We start from the raw sequence: 22589 nt of genomic DNA, 5'->3' as shown, positions 1-22589 counted from the left end.
ATCACTAACTGCTCATCAATTTCTTCCAAGTGCTCTTAAGAACGGTGCCCATCACTTCGTGCTCTCTGGTTTTAAAGGGTACACTTATCTGTGTGACCCACATTTACCAATATACTATGTGAACCATTTATGACCCAACAGTCAGTGAACCCAAGCAGGAAAATGACTGGGACGATTCTGCATGGCAAAGCTCTACACCCTTTCTCACCCTGATCAACTCTGCCTGTGATAGGGGCTCACAGCTTGGTCAGGCAGACAGGCTGGAACAGCCAGGAAGGTGGGAGACAAAGCAGCGCTGCTGACCTGTTTATAAAACCTCTTTCGAATTCCTGAGAATGTGGCTTGTATCTGAATTTTACAGACTGCAGCCAAACTCAAGGCAGGAAAGAAGAACAGCTCCTGCCCCCGAGCCCCCCAGTGCCAGAGCTCCCTCCCCAGCAGCACTCACGCCTTGACATCTGCTGTCTCCTGGGACGTGCGTGTGAGCGTACGGGAACGCAGACGCTCGCCCGCCTGCTGGATCTCCTGCAGGTTCCGTTCCACATGGGGAAGCTCTGAGATGCCCTCGGTCTCCGCGGCAAGCTGTTCAGCTTGCTGAAGGAGCTCACCGAACCCCTCAGTATCCATCCGGGATGCAGATCCTAGGTGGGGGAGAAGAAAGAAGAGACCCAAGTCAAGGGAAGGATAGGCTTCACACACTGCCTGAACCTGTCACAAGCTCAATGAAACACTGGGACTTTTTGAAAACAGACAAGGAGGCAGATCTTCAACAAGCAGGGTTTGTTCCCAAACGTAGCCCAAGAATGACAGATCTGACAGAGAAAATGAGTCAGACTGAGAAGAAATAGATCATTTCTGTCCATACTGACAGCCCCAAGATTGACTTCTGCCACCAGAACAAAAGCAAAGATATTAAGGCACAAACTAGAATTCCTGTCTCCCTTCACAGGCTCAGAGCTGACAGGGGTCGGAAGCCACGGTGGCAACCTCTGAGAGGCCCAAAGAACCCTCACCTGTGCCTCCCTCCTTCCGCCCGTCTGAGACAGGAAAACGCCCCGCCTGCAGAGGGCCGGGCAATTTATAAAAATATTCCCTACAACTCCGAGGATCCTGAGAAGTGAGGAGCAACGTCAATCCACAGAGCTCAGTCCTGTGCCCAGAACAGTCTCTGCAGCAACGAGGCAGAACTGAGGCCAGAAGACAGGCTTCTGACTGATCCCTGTTAGTCTCACACACCTGCTCCTTTACTCACACAAAAGACGATCTTTTAAAATTCATGTCCAAGTCTCCACTCATTGTTCTTTAGCTTCATCTCTGAGAGCAGAGATCCATCTTTGCTTGTTATATATGACACTCAGAATATTAGACTTGTTAATACATCTACTACTTTCAGAAATACCACTGCAGCTAATAATTATACAATAGCAGCTGGTTTCTAGATGATGAATATTATTAGTAAGATCACCTCTTTCTCCAACAACTGACTGAGAAAAACACTTTGAACAGTGTTGATATTTACTGCACATTACACATTTATGAATCTTCTACGTACTGTACCATCCTAGTATAAGGTTCATGACCAAGGAGTTTTTAACTACTACCACTATTGAAATCAACAGAAGGTAAATAGTATCAAAACCTTTTAAAAATATTTCACTGCTAAAAAGTTAACAAAATTATTTATTAAAAAAGAACAAGTCTTTCAAAAGTAGCTTTTGTTGATTATAATTTTCCTCTTTGTTCTAAAGGCATGACTTCTATTGTACTTTTGAAATCCCTTGGTCTAGAAGTATAGTTACAATGTTAATGTAATATACAATTACATCTCAGCTGTGAAGTTCAGGTTAACGTTAAAAGGGCATGGTTTCCACCATAAATCCACAGCAAGAGAATAAGGAGTTTTAAAAATGAACATTAAAGGACATTAACTTTAAAAGCAAGGGCACAAGGTTAAAACAAAAACAGCTCAGCTGGAATAAACATGGAAACATTTCTATATTCTTTATGAAGTGCCAACTGACTTTAATATTTAGATTAAAAGTCATGTATGCCATAACTCTTTATCTAAAGTTTCTAGATATTTGTGGTCTTTTTTTTTTTTTTTAACCTAATGGAATCAGGCCGTAACTGGCCATCTTCACCTGTGGGAAAATGCAGATTACAGAGTAAGAGGTACTTTCTGGGACAGAAGAATAAAGAAACAGAATATTATTACACAATGGCTCCTGCCGGATGGAGAAATGTTTTTCCTCAGAAACCTACAAGGCCAATGACATTCTATGAAGTGTCAGAAACATGGCCTCTCTCACCACAAAGAGGAAAGAAAAGAAACATGCTGTCTCTTCCCCCACATTTTTTTTTACTCTAAGATAAAAATAATTTGTCAAACAGAGCCAAGGAGAAGGAAACGCCTTTTTTCCTTCATAAGGAAAATTTTGGAACTCCTCGAATAAAACACTGAATGAAACAAAACTTTATGTTTAAAAAAAGCAGAGAGAAGAAAATACGTCCAATATTTCATGTAACATTCCCATGTCAGAGAAATTCAGCAAAGGAAACACTCAACCTCTCAAGTGACTTCTCCATACAAAGACTTAAAGTGATGCATTTGAGGGTAAGTAATAAATGTAAAGTAAAAGTCATGCTTTACTTCAATATGGTCCAATAAATATGATTTGTCAAAGTTAATGAAGTAGGATTATTCTGACCATAGTAAAATAAAGGCTGAATCTCTAAACAACATCTTAAACTTCAGTCACGTCAGTTCAGTCACTCATTCGTGTCCGACTCTTTGTGACCCCATGGACTGCAGCATGCCAAGCCTCCCTGTCTATCACCAACTCCCAGAGCTTACTTAAACTCATGTCCATCAAGTCGATGATGCCATCCAACTATCTCATCCTCTGTCACTCCCTCCTCCTCCTGCCTTCAATCTTTCCCAGCATCAGGGCCTTTTTCAATGAGTCAGTTCTTTGCATCAGGTGGCCAAAGTACTAGAATTTCAGCTTCAGCATCAGTCCTGCCAATGAATACTCAGGACTGATCTCCTTTAGGATTGACTGGTCTGATCTCCTTGCAGTCCAAGGGACTCTCAAGAGTCTTCTCCAACACCACAGTTCAAAAGCATCAACTCTTCGGCGCTCAGCTTTCCTTATGGTCCAACTCTCACATCCATACATGACTACTGGAAAAACCATAGCTTTGACTGCTGCTGCTAAGTTGCTTCAGTCATGTCCGACTCTGTGCGACCCCACAGACGGCAGCCCATCAGGCTCCGCCGCCCCTGGGATTCTCCAGGCAAGAACACTGGAGTGGGTTGCCATTTCCTTCTCCAATGCATGAAAGTGAAAAGTGAAAGTGAAGTTGCTCAGTCGTGTCCGACTCAGCGATCCCATGGACTGCAGCTCACCAGGCTCCTCCATCCATGGGATATTCCAAGCAAGAGTACTGGAGTGGGGTGCCATTGCCTTCTACCATAGCTTTGACTAGACAGACCTTTGTCGGCAAAGTAATGTCTCTGCTTTTTAATATGCTATCTAGGTTGGTCATAGCTTTTCTTTCAAGGAGCAAGCATGTTTTAATTTCATGGCTGCAGTCAACATCTGCAGTGATTTTGGAGCCGCCCAAAATAAAGTCTGCCACTGTTTCCATGTTTCCCCATCTATTTGCCATAAGTGATGGGACTGGATGCCATGATCTTAGTTTTCTGAATGTTGAGTTTTAACCCAGCTTTTAAACTCTCCTCTTTCACTTTCATGAAGATGCTCTTTAGTAGTTCTTCACTTTCTGCCATCCTAAACTTAACATGCCCCAAACTGAGCTTTAACCTCTTGTCTATAAAACCTGCTCCCTGGCCTTCTCAGTGTGGAGACCCCATCAGTCACTCGGGTCAAAATCCTTAAAGCTCTCCCCAATTCACATCCCACATGAGACAGGCCAAGCCTTTCAATCTACCTTCAAAGTGTACCCAGGATCTACTTCTTCCTACCACCTCTCCCATCTAACTCACCATCCCCTCTTCCTGGCTCCCTGGCTTAAGCCTTTGTCTCCTACACTCTCAACCTGACAACCAGTGGTCCTTTAAAGGTCTGATCACATCCACCCTCTGTTTAAACCTCTTGTGTTAATACAGAGTGAAGCTCCGTGAAGCAACCCACCTCTTCTTTCCTTCAAGACGCATCTCCAGCCCTGTCCCTCCTCCTTTCCTGCACTCCAGTCACTCTGGGCCTCCATGCTGCTCCCCTATGGGTCAAACATCTTCCTGTCCTTTTTCTGTACCCTAGCTCTCTCAACTGTCACAGTGCCTTTGATGCCTACCTGGGCTTCCCTGGTGGCTCAGATGGTAAAGAATCGCCTGCAATGTGGGAGACCTTGGTTTGATCCCTTGGTTGGGAAGATCTCCTGGAGAAGGGAACGGCTATTCACTGCAGCATTCTTGCCTAGAGAATTCCATGGACAGAGGAGCCTGAGGATACAGTCCATGGGGTCACAAAGAGTCAGACACAACTGAGCGACTTTCACTTCACTTCATTTCATAGAACAAAATATTTAAGAGTGCAGCCTGCAACCAGCCTCAGTACTCCCCCATCTCCCTACGGTCTGTCACCCCAGCTAGAATGTAAACTGCACAAGAATGATGATGTTTACCTGTTTTGTTCACTGAGGTTCACTCAGGTTCCTAGAACAGTGCCTGGCACATAGTAGGTGCTCATCTGTTGAATGAATAGTAGGAGTTTTGTTCTTCCATTTATGGAGACTGTTTTTCTTGAAGGCTTCCTACACATTCTTGCCAAATCCACTGGCAAGCAGAGACCAGAGCAAAAACATTCCCTTCTGACTACCAACTGATACTTAACATTTCCGAGGCTGCACAGCATAAGGCAGTGACAGTATAAATGGCATGAATTCAGATCACACTTGGTCCAGACAAGTGCTTTCCCTCTAAATACCCAGACAAAAATCCAGTGGTATTTTAGAAGAAACAGCCCAGTTTTCAGGTGAACAAATTCCAAACTAAAAGAACAAATAGTACATAGAATTGTGCTATACAACTTCAGAGCAGAAAATAAGCTTGTTCCATGTCTGTCTGAAAGAAGACAGTAATGTATATAATACTATATTTTGGAAAAACTGGATTTGTCCCGCATTCTAACTCAACCAATGGAAACTGATTTATCAAAAACTGCTATTAAAGTTTCCAAGTCTACACTTTGATGCAGTCATTATCCTGTTTCACTAAAATTTTTAAATGCATGGTTAATTTAACAAATTTAAAGACAATTTTTAGCCTTTTTGCAAAAATATATATCAAATTAGCCACAAAATATAGGGGGTTAAACCAAACCAAGTATCAGTATCACTTGATTCAAGATATTTTGAAAACTGATCAGGGAAATAACCTCATAAGCTTAGTCCAACAGAGAGAACTAAAATGGGATGGGGGGGGGGCAGTTGTCAGGGTGAAGTCCAAGCTCTGTGTCGGGGAAATCTGGTCAGGACACACGCACAGACTGGATGTCAGCTGCACCCTGGGAAACTGTGGAGGAGGGAGCCACTCCACGGGAAGAAGCCACTGAGAACCCACCCAAGTGGGCTGTGGCACAGCCAAGGCAGCAAAATGGGGGCTGGATGGGAAAAGACCAGCAAGGACAGCTCACGGCACTGGGGCCCCTCTCTGTCCGCAGGACTCCTGCCTGACTGCGAGGGGCCCCTGGAAACACTGCAAGGTGCTTCAGAGCGCACAGCAGGGTACGAGGGCTCTGCACAAGCACCTGCGCTCTCTGCCTCTGGGAAGAAGTCCTCCAACGACCTCCTCAAACACCCGGTGAAGCTTAAAATGAAGGGCAAACTTATCACTGCTGTCAGAAGGCAAGACTGGTTACCCTTTGGCGGGGGGGAGGGGTGGGGAGAAAGGAGGCTTCTGGGGATCGGTAATTTTCTTACACTTGGTGCTGCTTAATATGTGTTCAATTTGAGCAAGACTCATCGCTTACGCACATTTCTGATTGTGCATCACACTTGAGTAAAAAGTTCCCCTCCAAAATGAAAGGCAATGACCCACTGGTGAATGCTTCTTAAGTGGAAGTTCCCCAGTTCAGACCTCTTCACCACACCTAGAGGATGCTGAGAAAATTAACTAGAGGAAAAAGTTAAAGCCTGCAGCTTTAGAGAGACAGCTCCTACTTAGAGTGAAAGCCAAGGATTGGGCAGATTTCCATTTCCTCAAATTAGTTAGTATTTACCTGTCTTTCAGTGTCCAAAAAAATGCCCCTTCTACGCACATAAACATTGTCAACAAAGAGGAAAAAAAAATCTCTAAATTGCATATAGGATGAAATGAACTTAAAAAAAAAAAGGGTAAAGCAAAAATGCATCAAATAATTCTGGTCTACTTGCTATTAACATGTGTCTTAATTATGAAAAATATGGTCATTTCCACTTTAATCAAGTCAGAAAAGAGTAGTGCAGTATAATACATACACTTGGTCTTTGTCCCCAAGTTCCTGGCACAAAGCTTCTATAACCCCTGGAATGTGCTGAAGTTCTGAGTCTTCAGTAACTCACAATGAACCCTTTTAAGCACACCTGAATTTATGCAAACGAGGAAACTTGGAGGTGCTGTGCTAGGTGGCCTCAGGATGGGGCCGGTCAGCAGGAAGACCAAGTGATTGGAAGGTTGGAACTTTCAGCCCTACCCACCAACCTCTGGCAAGGGGAAGCAATGGCTGCAGATTAAACTCTATAGAAACTCCTGAACAATGAGATTTGCTGAGTTTCTGGGTTGGTGAATCACCTACATGCTGAGACAATGGTTCCAGGGGAACAGGAATGGTACCCAGGTTCCACAGAGACAAAAGCTCCTGGGCTGAAGACTCATCTGGACCCCATCTTGTGTACCTCTGCACCTGGCCATTCGTCCTTCACGACAAACTGGTGAACATTAAGTAAATGTTTCTCTGATTTCTGTGAACTGCTCTAGTGAACTAATTAAACCTGGAGGTGGGGGTGGTGGATACAAGAGCTTCTGATCTGTAGCCAGTTGGTCGTAAGTACAGGTAACAATCTAGGAAAGATTAAGGGTAGGAGGAGAAGGGGGTGACAGAGGATGAGATGGTTGGATGGCATCACCAACTCAATGGACATGAGTGTGAGCAAACTCGGGGGAGACTGGGAAGCCTGGTGTGCTGTAGGGTCGCTAAGAGTCGGACATGACTTAGTGACTAAACAACAACTACCCTTGCAATTACTCAACTCCACTTTAACGTAGTTAACAGGTAAACAAGTGTGGAGGCGATCCAAAACAACTTTAATCACGGCCCCCTGAACATGAATTTTATAACATTTTCACATGTCATGAAATAGTCTTTAGATTTTTTTCCCCAAAATGACTTAAAGACATAAAAAATAAAAACTCTTCTCAATTTCTTTGGCTCATAGCTAGCAGTTTGCCAACCCCTAGTTTGCCGAAGATATCAGAGCTAGACCTGATAAGTGCTTGCTAGCCTGCTTCACTGTCCTGCCAAACCTACCCTCACTAGGCCTTAGCAGTGAAATTACTTCTATAAAGACTGAGTGACACAGTCGGCCTGCTGTCATTTCCCTTCCCTCTTTAAGCTGTTCATTTGGAGAGTACATCTGGGAGAAGAAATCTGTTTTGAATATGATGAAATGTGTCCAGTAAAGACACACAGAATGTGTTCTGACCTATCGCATAGAATCCTGCAATCTAATAAACGCACATTTAGCACTGCTATACATTTTCTGGATGATGTCAGAGGATTTCATATACATGAGGGGACATAACTGATGCTGCAGTTTATACCTTTTTTCTTTAAAATATACAACTAACAATGTTATTACTTCTTTTGATTATTTTTAGAAGTTTTAACAGTAATAAAAAATATTTTAAAAGGAATTGGAGAAAACAGGAGAGAAAACATGTAAACAGGAGAAGACTGAACTTTGAGCCCACAAACCTGGTTCAAATCTAGAAGGTTCACTTACTAGCTGAAGGTGGGCTGACCTACCCTGGGATAGAATCCCAATCTCCCCCACAATTTCCTCGTCTCTAAAGGGGAAAGGACAATGCCTACCTATTTCAAAGAGCTGATGACACACAGGAAGTATTTTTATTAACTCTTGTGATTTACGTCATCATAAAATGGTATGTTAGCTTCTTTCCAAAGTTGCCAATTTGGCAACATTTTGTCAATTGTAAACATCTCTGCTTCAAAAAAATCTAGTAAATATATGATACGAAATTATGACTTATTTAACCACAGCTTCATGTCATTCAGTAAGAACTTCTGGGAGATAGCCACAATTTTTACATGTACAATTTTTAAATTCCCCACTATCAAATATGGTTTTAATTATAAATCCAAATTTCCACAATGAAAGTGTGACTCAAAAGAAATTTAGCATTGAATTTGAAGTGGAAATCTTGCCTTCAAACCTTCTTATTAATTAGACTGTAGTAAGATTAAAACACAAGAAGAATGTTCAATGTTCAACACCAAGATTAATGAGGAAAGCCTCACAGGAAGTGTCAAAAGTTGAAGACTGGCTCTGTTCTCCACTCTTCTTCTGAATATATAAACTATGGTTAAATGACATTAACATTCCACTTTATGCTGTATCTGTCAGCTGTCAATTACAACAATAACCAAAAGAAAACTACACCCTAACAGATACTATTGTTTCAGACACCTCTAGAAGACTAGGAAAAAAATGATTTTAAAAAGTGTTTTCAGATACTTTTTTATAGTCTTGTGAAACTAAGCAAAGAGTTAGACCTAATCATTATTCAGAAGAAAGATATTGGAGAAAATAAAGAATTAAAACAAATTACCTTAGACAGAAAAGAAATGAAAGACTGGTGATTCAGTACAAGTATGGGCATGGATGACTGGGTCAGGAATGTGTACTGTCAGCTTTCCTGATACATAAAATAACACTTGTATTGTTTCATTTCAAGGGGCAAAGAGAAGCAGAAACCAAGTATCCACACAGCCCACTTTCTGACAAACTCTCACAGTGGATGTGGGTAGAATGTGGACCCCATCCTGGCTTTGCCCCACATCAGCCCTCTGACCCTGGGATCTGCCCTTCCTCAACTCCGGATCCCAGCTTCACCACCAGTGAGATGAAGGGGTTGGCTCAGCTGATTTCTAAGGTCCTGCCCACTAAGAAGAATCTACAGATGTGGGATATTTTAATTGTCTCTAAACTCAATATTGAGGATGAGATGGTTGGATGGCGTCCCTGACTTGATGGACATGAATTTGAGCAAGCTCCAGGAGTTGGTGATGGACAGGGAAGCCTGGTGTGCTGCAGTCCATGGGGCTGCAAAGAGTAGGACATGCCTGAGCAACCGAACTGACTGCAACCCAATGAACGTGTCCTTGGAAGGAGCAGCCCCAACTCAGTGGTGATGAAAAGTATCTATGTAGAATCTTGGGAACATAAACCAGGGCAGATCACCAAGTCTACCCCAAAAAGGCTTTAGCTCTCCTCTCTAAACTAAGGGTTCCCAGCTGGGGGCGGCTTTGCCCTCTGGGGAGCTCTAGCACTATCGAGAGGCATTTCTGGTTGCCACAATTGAGAGAAAGAGAGACCATGTGCCACTGACATCTAGATGGCCGAGGCCAGGGGTGCTGCTAAACATCCTACAACGCACAGCACGGCTTCCACAACAAAGAATTGTCCATCCTAAAATATCAACAGTGTCAAAGCTGAGAAACCTTGCAGGAAACTAAGGAAGACTCTTGTCCTGAGGGCCATGACACTAGCATCAAAGGCACCAGGAACCTCTGGAAATATAGGCATGCATCTTAAAAAAATATACAAGAAAAGCACTACAGATGTTACCAGATTCTAACAAAAGTCTGAGTCCCCGTCCCACCCTGCCCCAAATAATTTTAAAACACTGGACAGTACAGAATTATACCATTTGAGTTTTTCATGATGGTATATTCATACCCCGGTGTATCACACAGCACTGGAAAAGATCAAACCACAGCTACATGGAACAACAGGGATAAAAGGAACTACAGCAGCCACATGCCAAAAGGACACATCTCATGATTCCATTTCCATGGCTTTTAAGAACAGAAAAAACTAATCTATGGTGCTAGAAATCAGAACACTGGTCATCGGTGTGGGGGAGGGGGGCGTTTAAGGGGAACAGGGAATGATTGGGAGGAAGGACAACAGAACTTTCCTGTCACCGCAGACTGAAATGTGTCCCTCCAAAAGTCACTGTGAAAGTCGCTCAGTCATGTCCAACTCTTTGCGACAACCATGGACTATAAAGACCATGGAATTCTCCAGGCCAGAATACTGGAGTGGGTAGCCTTTCCCTTCTCCAGGGGATCTTCCCAACACAGGGATTGAATTTAGGTATCTCGCATTGCAGGTGGCTTCTTTACCAACTGAGCTATCAGGGAAGCCCATAAAAATCATTATGCTGAAGTCCTAACATGAAAATATCTTGAGAAGTGGTCTCTGGGAGGTAATTAGGTTTAGAAGAGGTCATGAAGAGGGGGTCCTCAGGATGGGACTAGTACACTACTAAAAAAAGACACCAGAAAGCTGCTTCCTCCATCTCCTACCCTCACTCCACACACATTCATCCAGCAAAGTACACGTGAGCACACTTGAGATGGTGGTCACCTACAAGCCAGGAAGAGAGAGGGCCCTCACCAGAACCCACCATGTGGCACCCAGTCTCCGATTTCTAGCCTCCAGAGCTGGAATTCTGTTGTTTACACCACTCAGGCCATAGTAGTTTACACAGCAGCCCAGGAGAAGACATCAGGGTATTGGAAACATTCTGTATTTCAAAATGGGTGATGGCCACAAGATTGAATAAATATGTAAAAATTCATAAGCTATACTAAATATATATTAAGTGTATATATAATATATATATTAAGGCTTGTTCACAGAGAGTATTTAGAAGACCTAGCAAGAAACTTAGCATTACCTTGAGAAAGAGAGCAAAGCTAAGATTTGGGAGATTTCTACTTTTCATTTTATACCCTGTCAATCTGAATTCTTTTCCATAACTGAATGTGACTCTAATTTTTAATAACTTGTTCATCTTAAAACTGCTCTGAACCCTGTCTCAGTGTTTGCCTCATCACTGCCCCTGCAGCCTTGATGGCGATGAACGTCAAACCCACACCCCCACCCTGCTTCTTGCACGCACTCACACTCCAGCCCAGGAGCTCCGAGGTACTGCCTGCGCACTTCCACTCAGGCCCGTAACCATCACGCCCCGCATCTCCAAATGCACTTCTGCACCGCCACCGCCAGCCACCTTCCCAAGCCCTCCAACCACACCCTGGCTGCTCTCTCAGGTTCTAACTCACCCTTCTCCTTGCATCTGGGAATGGATTGTTTATTTATAGGCATTCTCCACTCTACAGACTCAGAAAACAAAACAGATGCAGATACACTTTTGAGAGACAGCAGGGAGGTATTCCTCATTATCCAAACTATTGCTACTCCCTAACAAAATCTCAGAAAACCAGTACTACAGATTTAGATGACATGACATCCCTCCAAATCCCTCATTACCTAAACAGATTAGACAGCAAGGGATGCTATATTTTTCCAGTGTCTTCTGTTGCTTTTTTTCTTTTTCCAGCTTTACTGATATGTAACTGACACATATTGTATCATTTTAAGGCACACAATATGATGATGTGATAGACATACATACTGTGAGATCATTACCACAAGAAAGCTAGTCTAACTGTTGATTCCATCTTCATCACCATCGCTCTCGCCAGACTTCCTGCCCTTTAAGCCCAAGTTCTTGCTGGATGCCAGTTCCAGCCCCTCCCAATGCCTATCACTTGCTCACTGCGACCGTGTCCATCTTTCCACGATCACTTTCCTTCTGTTGCTCCTGCACAAGAGCCCTCAATATATCCCATTCCTGGGCTCCAGATGAGGCACTGTTTTTGCAGAAACCCTGTGTATGAGCAATGTGATCCACTCTGCCTCTGACCATTTTCACCCACTCCCTGCTCTGTGCTAGTGCCCCATTTTTCACAGCCAGGAACATCCATTCACCTTCCACCACCCCCAGATCCAGCTAGGAACTGTGCCCTCTAACTGGTGACTTTGGGTAGTTAACCACTCCTTCTGCGCCTCGCCTACAAAGTGGAAACACAGTTGTACCTTCCTCATCTGCCACACAATAACCACTCAAACATCAGCTACCCTTACCACCAATTCAAGTCCCACCACCAAACGGTGCTCCTCCACGCCGGTCTCCCCACATCTAAATCCCTCTCGACCCCATTTATCTACTTGTCGTGCACGTTTCCATGTGGCCAACAGTCTGTTTCTAGGCTCCACAGGGTTTCTGTAGCCTCCTTATTTCACTCTGGAGCTTTCACAGAGCTATTTTTCATCAACATCTAGTTGTTTATTTGTTTCTATGGGAGGACAGGCATTAGGACCTGTTAGTCCACCACCCTGCTAACTTCATTCTCATTTGCCTTGTTATTGTCTATTAATATCCAGATTCCTTCTCTCCCAAACAGCTTAAAATTTAAAGTATTCTGGAGCTTTGCCTATTAAAAAAAAAAAAAAGCCTTCAACTACAATTCCCACCAGTGGCCATTAGTCTTCCAGATGGCTACAGACCTCTCTGAATCCGCTCACATACACGTGTTCATCCAAGAGAAACACACACACACTCTTGAACAGGCAGTATCAGGAAGTTCAATGTTGCCTTTCCCCAGGAAGTCAATCCAAGGACCTCGGCAGTCTATCTGGGCCCAGGCAAGGAGCCTCATCTGTCAACACAAAGGTGACTTCCATATCTCTATGTCTAGCTGAGCTCTCTCCCTGGGCCAATATTTCCAATTGTCCACCTGACATCTATACCTGGCTGACCACTGGGTGCCTCAAGCTACACATTATCCCAAATGCTTCACTTCTCCCTGCTTCCTAGCTGCCACTGCAACTGCCACCATCACCACCTCCTCCTCCTCCATTTCCAGTCTCTCTAACCTCATTCTTTTCTCCTGATCACCTCAACAATCTAAGCCTTCTCGTTCCTCTAACCCATCCTCCCCCCAGCCAGAGAAGTTAATTCCTTCTGAAATGCTCCCCTACCTTTACACTTGACCCACTCAAGGCCACCTTCCATACCCTGCAGGAAGAAATGCTCAGGCTCTGACATGGCCAACTGAGGTGTCCTCCAAAGAACGGGTACAGCCACCCTTACCGTCCTCATCTCTTACTGCCCACCCCCCCATAGATACCCCAGCAGTTCACTACTCCTTGGGGTGCCTCATGCTGTTCCCTCCCTTCATACCCCAGGACACACAGGTGCACACTCTGCTAGAACACAAACCTACCCTGTCACACTCTTAGGTATCTTGAAAAGTGAGCTGGGACAGTCCTAACTACTTCAAACTGCTCCCACACGATTCTAAACCTTCGATTACTATTCTTCCCTGGACAGCTGGAAAAACGGTGATGATCTCTTCCCAAGTCTGTCTCCTTCTCCACATGGAGAATTCTGGTAGGGTAAGGTCCACAGACCACTCAGCTCTGAATCTTCAGTTTCTAGGTTTGGCACAAAAAAGGTACCAAATCAATGTTTGCCGAATAAAGTGGCCAGTTCCCTGAGGACCTGTACGTCAGGTCCTCACCTCCCGATCTTAGCTCTGACCCCTCCCTCTCAGTGGCATATCTTTCTTTCTACCTTATTTTCTCCTTCAGCCAGTCAGGAAGCAGGTGCAGACACTCAAGTTCACTATCTTGAATCTCCAATATTCCCACCTCAGGGTATTTGCACTGGCTGTTTCCCTCCAGGAATGCGCTTGCCCTAGATATTACCCTCTCAGATTTCAATCAGGTCTCTGTTCAGATATCCGTGTCCTCTTTTTAAAAGGGCCCTGCCATCACATGCTATCCTTGTGGGCTCACCACCAGTGCTGTGCCCCACAGAAACAGCACCTCAGTGAGTGCAGGCCCATCTCAGTCACCACTGGATCTCCAAATCTTTACCGGTGTCAGGAACATGGCCTTATTTCCTATGTGTTGAGCACATACTGTGTGGCAGGTCTAGGTGCTGGAGATACAGCAAGGAACAAAACAGATAAAAATTCCCCCTTCATGTTCCCAAGGGGAAAAATAAACAATACATACATAAGATAAACAAGAAAAATATAACAACAACAAAATCAATAAAGGAAGACAGGAAGTGGGAAAAGTCTCACTAGGTGACTCGCAAATAAAAATCTGAGAGAAATGAGGGAACAAACCATGTGAATACTGAATCGCAAGCCCAAAGGTTCTGAGGCTGAAGAAAGTCTGCTTTGTGCAAAGAGCGGGGAGCAGAAACTAAAGTGAGAAAATAACAGTGGGTCAGATTATAGCTCCCTGTAAGGACTTCATCATTTGTTTGTTTTATCTTTTTGTTTTTTGGTCATGCAGCACAGCCTGTGGGATCCTAGTTCCCAGACCAAGGATGGAACCTGGGCCTGAGACTCGAGTCCCAACCACTGGACCATTAGAAGATTCCCAAGAATTTATCTTAAAATGAGACGGGGACTCACTGGACGGCTTTATGGTCTGACTCACAGGGATCCTTTTATCTGCTTTGCTGAAAACAGGGGTTAGGGCAGAAGCCAGGAGAACAGATGGGAGACTATTTCAATAATCCAGGAGAGAGGTGATGGTGACTGGGCCAAAGGCACTGAACCGTGAAAAAGTGGTAAAGGATAACTCAAAGGTTGTTGTCAGAGTCTTTTACCTTACTGAGAAGAGAAAAAAATAGCAAGAAGAGTAGTCTGGGAAGAGAGGTGGAAGGGAGCTTGCTAGCCCTGTCCTGAGTTCAGTCTGAGTTCCCTACCAACCATCCCAGTGGAGACAGTAAGGAGGCAGCTGCACATAGATGAAGGGAGAGGCCCAGGTTGGAGATATTCAGGTGGAATCTGTTAGCCTAATAAACAGGTATTTACAATGATAGCCTCGAGTGACATCACCAGGAATGAAAAATATAAATGTCCCAAACACAAATTCACAAAGAATAACGACTGAAAAGAACAGATATGATGCCTAAGGACACCCTCTCAACCCCCAAACAGAACAGAAAGGTGACCCTTGCTGAAAGACATTTTGGTCAAAACAAAACCTCCTTCTCACAACCGGCAGAGGGGCAAACCACGACCAACTCTGCCAATGGGTCGTCCAAACTTTGAACAAAGACCCTTGCGGTCCCCATGATTTTTCAAAAATGAGACCCAGTAAATGTAGGTATTGCCTTTGTTGTAAAAGATGGGGTGCTGTGGGCCCAGACAAAGTGAGGGCCACGTCCAGGTTCTAATCACTAGCATCTGCCTGCACGGGAAGGAGCATTCTGCCGGATGCAAACGGAGGAGATAGGCCACGGCTCACAGGGTTGTCCCTCTCCTGGGAGGGCAAAGCCTCCCGACAGGGTCAATTCATCTCTGAGGGGCGAGCGAACTGGCAGGGCGCGGTCAGGAAGGTAATCCTGCAGAGTGAGGTGTGGGGGGAGGGGCACCGATACAGACAAGGGTGGACTCGCAGGGCAGGGGTGGACGTGGGGGCGTGGCGCGCCTGCAGAGCGCTGGGGTGGGCCATGAGGGGCGCCAGGGGCCCGCGGCTCCGTGTTCGGAAGGAGGGCAGATAGAAGGCACTCCGCCGGCGCACCCCGACGCTATAATAAGGGGCGGTTCGACAGGGCGCTGTGAAGCCAGCGTGAGGCGTGCCGGCTGCCATGAGGCGAACGGGAAGCGTGGGCAGCCCGGTTCTGAGCATGTGGACCGGACTCCGCCCAGCCTCGGGGGCCTGGGTTCAAGGAAACGCCGCGTGTCAGAAGGACGGGGCCAGAAACACCCTTACCTGGCGCAGCAGCAGCCGTGTCCCCCTCGCAGGTCCCGGCTGGAGAACGCGGCCGCCGCTTCTCGCGCCGCTCGTCTGCGCTCCCTGATTGGCCGAGGCCGGCCCTCCCAGAAGCCCCCGCGCGGCGCGCCGCCAAATGAACTTTATGGAGACCCTTGGAGGCGGACACGGACACGGGCGGGGCTAGGGGCGGGGCCTTCGACTGAGCGGTCGCTCCCCACACTCCCTCGACCACTGCCCTTACCCTTCCCACGTGGTTAGAGTCAATTCGGGCGCAAGAAAGCCGTCGCACAATGTCCTGCGCGGATTTCTTACCCTTTATTGAGCACCATCCAAGTGCCAGGCACTATTCTAGGCACGGGGGGTACAGTAGTGACCACGACAGACAAGGTCCCCGCTCTAATGGAGTTCTCAAGGTGGTGGGGGAAATGAAAGTGAAAGTCGCTCAGTCGTGTCTGACTCTTTGCGACCCCATGGACGCTACAGTTCATGGAATTCTCCAGGCCAGAATACTGAAGTGGGTAGCCTTTCTCTTCTCCAGGGGATCTTTCCCAACCCAGGGATCGAACCCAGGTCATCCGCATTGCGGGCGGATTCTTTACCAGCTGAGCCACTAGGGAAGCCCGTGGTGGGGGAAATAAAATACAATAAATGACTGCCAGTTTGTAAGGAAGGCAATGGCGAAACAAGCAGGGTAACGGGAGAGACAATGCCTGTGTGATCAGAGAGGGCCTTTCTGAGACGGTGATCGCTGAGCTGAAACTTAAATCATGAGAAAGGGTCAGCCTTGCATAGGCTTGGCTGCAGAACATTCCTAGTAGAGGGAACAAATCTGAAGGTTCCACGGGGAAACACCTGGTGTTTGAAGAATAGAAAGAAGCAGGGGGGCAGGTATGACTGGTAGAAGATGATGGAGCACAGGTGGGGTAAGACTCACAGTTGGCTGGGGCCAGACTTTGTAGATCCTTCAGGTTGCAGCGAGAGAGTGTAAGTTATTCCTCATGCAAGTGGAAGCCACTGGAGGGTTTGATGCTGAGTTCTGACATGAGCTGGTTTACTTTTGTAGACAATCCCTCTAGTCCTTTCGGGGGAGAATGGACAGTAGGCATCAGAGAGGAGCTGGGAGTCTACTTCTGTGTTTAAGACATAAGCAGAGGACTTCCCTGGTCCTCATGTGGTTATAAATCCACCTGCCAAAGCAGGGGACATGAGTTTGATCCCTGCTTCAGGAAGATTCCACATGCCCCAGGGCAACTAAACACCACAACTACCAAGCCCAAGCACCGCAGCTAGAGAGTAGCCCCCTCTTGCTGCAACTAGAGAAAGTCTGCACATGGCAATGAAGACCCAGTGCCGCCAAAATAAAGAAATAAAATGAAAAAAAAGACAGACATGAGGAGAGTGGAGCTAGGATTGTTGCAGCGCCCAGTCATACAATACAATTAGTGCTCACAATATGCCAAAAATGTGTAAGACCTAGTCCTTATGATCTGATGAAAAGTGGGTGCAGAAAGAGTGTATTTCAGTGTAATATGTAAGGATGCTAAGGAAGTTTAATCCAGTCTAGTGGGTTGAAAGGAGCCTTCCCCTGGGGGTGGGTGGGTTGATGCCTTCACTGAGCTGTAAAGATGAACAGGGCTCAGACTGGCAGAGAGAGAAGGGAGATTTTTCCTTGCCAAGGGAATAGAATAAACAAAGGTGGAGAGGAAAGAAAGTGTCTGCCCACCCTCTCGATACATTACCTCTCAATTCTGAGAAAGGGAGCTTCTACCCAGGCTCCTCTGAGACCTGTTCTCTTCTAGCTTTCAACCTGCACCTGTAAAGACTTCAGCAAAACACTAACATACTTTCTATGAAAGTATGAAAGCTATGAAAATCAGATATGAAAGTGGGGACATTACTGCACTAATAAGAAATAAGCATAAGAGTACTATGAACAATTGTACCCCAACAAATGATGGATGGTATGGACCAATTCCCAGAAACATAAAACTTACCAAGACTAAATCAAGAAAAAGTAGATAACCGGAGTAGACCTGTAATTAATGAGATTGAATCAGTCAAAAATCTCTCAACAAATAAAAGCTTTGGATCCAATGGCTTCACTGGTAAATTGCACCAAATATTTAAAGAGCTACTACCAATCCTTCTCAAATTCTTCCAAAAAACTGAAAAGGAAAGAATACTTTTTATGAGTGTTCTGTGAGGCCAGTACCCTGATTCCAAAGCCAGCCAAAGATACCACAAGTAAAAATTCTTAGCAAAATACTAGCAAACCAATTTCAGCAACATATTTTTAAAAAGATTTTTTGGATGCAGACCATTTTTTTTTAAAGACTTTATTGAATTTGTTACAATACCACTTCTGCTTTATGTTTTGTTTCTCTGGCCATGAGGCATGCGGAATCTTAGCTCCCCATATGTGCATGCTCAGACGTATCTGACTCTTTGCTACCCTATGGACTATAGCCCACCAGGCTTCTCTGTCCATGGGATTTTCCAGGCAAGAATACTGGAGTGGATTGCAATGTCCTCCAGGGGATATCCCCGACCCAGGGATCAAACCCACATCTCCTTTGTCTCCTGCATTGCAGGCAGATTCTTTACCACTTGAGCCATCAGGGAAGCCCTTAGCAGCATATTAAAATGAGTATAACACCATGATCAAGAAGCATTTATTTCTGGAATGCAAGACTGGTTCAACATATGAAAATCAATCAATGTAATACACCACTTTAACACAATGAAGGAGAAAAATCATGATAATCTCAATTGATGCATAAATACATTTGACAAAATTCAACACCCTGTCATTATAAAAACACTTTGCAAACTAGAAACAGAAGGAAAGTACTTCAACAGAGTAAAAGCCATATATGAAAACCCCCACAGCAGACATCATACTCAATGGCAAAGAGCTGAAGTCTTTTCCTTTAAGATCAGAAACAAGGCAGGGATGCCTGCTTTTGTCACCTCTATTCGACATAGTACTGGAAGTTCTAGCCAGAGTAGTTAGGCAAGAAAGAGAAATAAAAGGCATTCAAATAAAAAAGGAAGAAGTTAAATTATCTCTGTTCCCAGATAAGATTTATATGTAGACAGTCTTAAAGATCACACACATACACACACAAACACACATACAAACAAACCCTGTTAGAGTGAACAAATTAATTCAGCAAAGTAACAGGATACAAAGTCAACACATAGGAAACCAGTCACATTTCTATACTCTAACAATAAAAAATCTGAAAAGAAATTTACAAAAACAATTCAGTTTTTAATAGCATAAAAATAATTTAGAAATTAACTAATGAGGGAAAAACTTGCATAATGAAAACTACAAAATAGCTGAAACAAGTTAAAGAAGACATAAATAAGAGAAAACACATTCCATGTCTATGGATTGGAAGACTCAGTATTGTTAAGATGTCAATATTACTCAAAGAGATCTGCAGAGTCAAAGCAATCCCTAAAAAAATCCTTATGGCTTTTTTTTTTTTGCAGTAGAAAAACTCATTCTTTATGGAGAAGCCTCAAAAACTAAAACTACAATTTCCATATGATACAGCAATTCCACTTCTGGATATATACTCCAAAGAATTGAAAGCAGGGTCTCAAAGTGACATTTCTACACCCTCGTACATAGCATTATTTACAATATTCAAACTACAGAAGCAATCCAAGTGTCCATGATGGATGAATGGATATGCAAATATAGTGTATACAGAGAATAGAATATTATTCAGTCTTTAAAAGGAGGGAAATCATGACATATACTATAACTGGATGAACCTTGAGGACATTATACTAAATGAAATAAACCAGTAACAAAAAGACAAAGACTATATTATTTCACTTGGAGTAGGTAAAGTCATGGAGACATAAAGTAGAATGGCAGTTGCCAAGAGCTAGGGAGTGGGTGGAAATGGGGTTATCATTTAATGGGTACAGAATTTTAGCTTTACAAGTTGAAAAGGGTTAAGAAGACAGATGGTAGTGATAGCATTATAATAATCATAAACACATTATTACAGTATTTAATACTACAGAACTATACACTTGAAAATTAAGATGGTTAATTTTACGTTGCATATTTTACCAGAATAAACAAAAATATTTTTAAGGTTGTGGAGCAATTAAGACCATCATGCACTACAGAGGAGTTGTAAATAGGAACATCCATTTTGGAAAACTAGCAAAACATATTAAAGTCAAATGCAGACATACTCCGTGATTCAACAGTTTTATGTATGTATGTATATATTTGTATGTTTTAATCCATCTCTTGCATAAATGTGTACATATTTTCACTAAAGCCATGTACAAGAACATTTAAAACACCATATTTTGTACTAGCCCCAAAGTGGGAACTAACCAAATGCCATTAAAAGAAGAATGCGATAAATAAATTATGATGTGATACTGCAAAATACTGCAGTAAATAAAAGAATATGTGAACTACATCCACATATAATAACTTGAATGAATTTCATAAATAATGGTAAGCAAAACCCAGATCCAAATGTATGACTCCATTTATATAAAGTCCAAATCAGACAAAACTAATCTATGGTGACAGATTGTCAGATTAGTAGCAGTACTTTGAAGGCACATCAGTAGTTATTTTGAAGGGAGGAAGGGTTGTTGATTAGGGAGGGAAATGAGACAATCTTCTGAGGTTTGTTAATGGTCTGTTTCTTAATCTGGATGCTGGGCACATGGATGTATTCACTTTTTAAAAATTCATTGAGCTGCACATTTAAGATTTATATACTTTACCACACATATATTATTCATTATACAATAAAAGTTAAAAAAGGGAAAATATCCTCTTCACTATGGAATATTTGATACTTTTGCTACCCAGAATTCCTATCACTTCTCTTTCCTCAAGTATTTGCAGTTTAGACCTTGTTTTACTTCCTTGGTATCCCCCACAATCCTTAGCATGTGGTACATGGGAAGAAAGCTAGAATTATATCTTAAATGACAGAATTCAGCTCCACAATTGCCCCCTATCTTGAGCTGCTACTGCTGGAGATGGGCTTTTAGTGGGTGGCAGCAAATTGCATAATGCTTTGTGATCTGTGACTGAGTGATCAGCAGTATTCTTTAATAGTCATTAAAAGCTTAAAAGGGAAGCTTCTTACTTTGCACTTTAGATGAATTTAATTTCAGCTGCACAGAAGGTGACTTGGCATTATCAGGGATGGCAAATAGGCTTTGACTAGAATACTAACTCCTGTGTCGGCACAATTGGTTGGGTCTACCAGAAGTCATGTGTTAAAGATACTGAGGGTAGTTCCAAGTTCAATAGAGGAGCTCTGAGATCATTTAGTCATTCAGTCAGGATGTTTGAGCTCCGAATAACTGATTGAATTTGGCCTGAACCATGAGGAAATGTGTTATTAACCTAATTGGAAGTTTGGCAGTGGATGGCAGGTTGGTTGATTCAGCAGCTGAGTCTCCAGGGACCTTCAGCTTTCTGCTGGGTCATCCTCGGTGTGAACTCCATCTTGAGGCAGTAAAGATGTTGCTGATCTAACAGGATAGCCAGTTCTTACCCTATAAAATGGGCTTTCTTGATGACTCAATGGGTAAAAAATCTCCCTGCAATGCAGGAGACGTGGGTTCGACCCCTGGGCATGAAAGATCCCCTGGAGGAGGGCATAGCAATCCACTTCGGCATTCTTGCCTGGAAAATCCCATGGACAAAGAAGCCTGGTGGGTTACATCCCACCCACAGGGTTGCAAAGAGTCGGACATGACTGAAGCGACTTCGCACGCATGCACAGGTGTATACATATGTAAAAATTTATTGAGCTGTAGGCTTATGACTTGTGTACTTCGCCAGATGTAATTATCTCTCAATGAAAAGATTAATAAGCTTGAAATTAAAGAAAATGTGATTCACATCTAGTATCGCACTTTAACCTTGCAATATCCCGGGGTTAGGCAGGGCAGGGCTGGTGATCATCGTGCATCCCGTGGGAACCCAAACTCCAGGAGGATTAAGTGATATATCCAAGGTTACAGAGGGAGGTAGTGGCAGACTAGAGCCTACACTCAAGTCTTCCGATATCAAGGCCAGTGTTTTCTAGTCCAATAAAAGCCTCAGAGGTGAACTTAGAAGCCTTCATGAACTGTAATAAGAGCTATGCAGTGAAGTTTTCAGATGGACTTTCTTGCCAAGTTTCTGAATTGGGATGGGAACGAAACTCACATTCTCATTAATCAGCAGTTAACTCTCAGTTGACATTGTGGAGGTGGCAGGATTTTTTTAAACATCTGGTTGTTTTATTTGTTATTAAACAAACTGTTGAGTGAAAGGAAAAAAAAAATCCTACACATTTCTTCACTGCTGCTGTTTCAAGACAGCTTTGCCGACATCTATCAACTTTGTTTATGTCAAATTGCACAATTTGTCACTGATGCTGCATTTGCCAAAAGTAAAGTGAATTTGATTGACAAGTCCCTAGGACTTCTCTCTCTTCCTTTTCAACATTCCAGATGTTTAAAAAAAAAGTTGGATCCACCCCCAAGAAAGGCTCATCTGTGGGTGGAACTTGGGGGATATGGTTATAGTTTGTTACAGTTTCTGTAGAAACTTTGCCTCCTAGAGACCCTATCTTCTTGATTGGTTCAAATTACCCTCCATTTTCAATTGTTGCTTTTCAATGGAGCCATCTGTT

General features: G+C 43.7%; 1 protein-coding gene across 1 annotated transcript in view; it reads right to left on the bottom strand.

Moving 5' to 3' along the window:
- The window catches only part of NUP93 (nucleoporin 93), a 109840-nt gene extending 93855 nt beyond the window's left edge, over positions 1-15985 (bottom strand). The window contains exons 1-2 of the mRNA XM_065925367.1: positions 15898-15985; positions 449-641 (exon numbers count right to left, since the gene is read on the bottom strand). Of these exons, the coding sequence (XP_065781439.1) occupies positions 449-627 (179 nt within the window). The 5' untranslated portion in view covers positions 628-641; positions 15898-15985. The remainder of the gene's footprint in view (positions 1-448; positions 642-15897) is intronic.
- Positions 15986-22589: the final 6604 nt, after the last annotated feature.

This window comes from Muntiacus reevesi, chromosome 2 (genome assembly GCF_963930625.1).
Source record: "Muntiacus reevesi chromosome 2, mMunRee1.1, whole genome shotgun sequence".
Lineage (NCBI taxonomy): Eukaryota > Metazoa > Chordata > Mammalia > Artiodactyla > Cervidae > Muntiacus > Muntiacus reevesi.
Note: the sequence above shows the minus strand (reverse complement) of the source record. Positions and strands in the feature narration are given on the sequence as shown.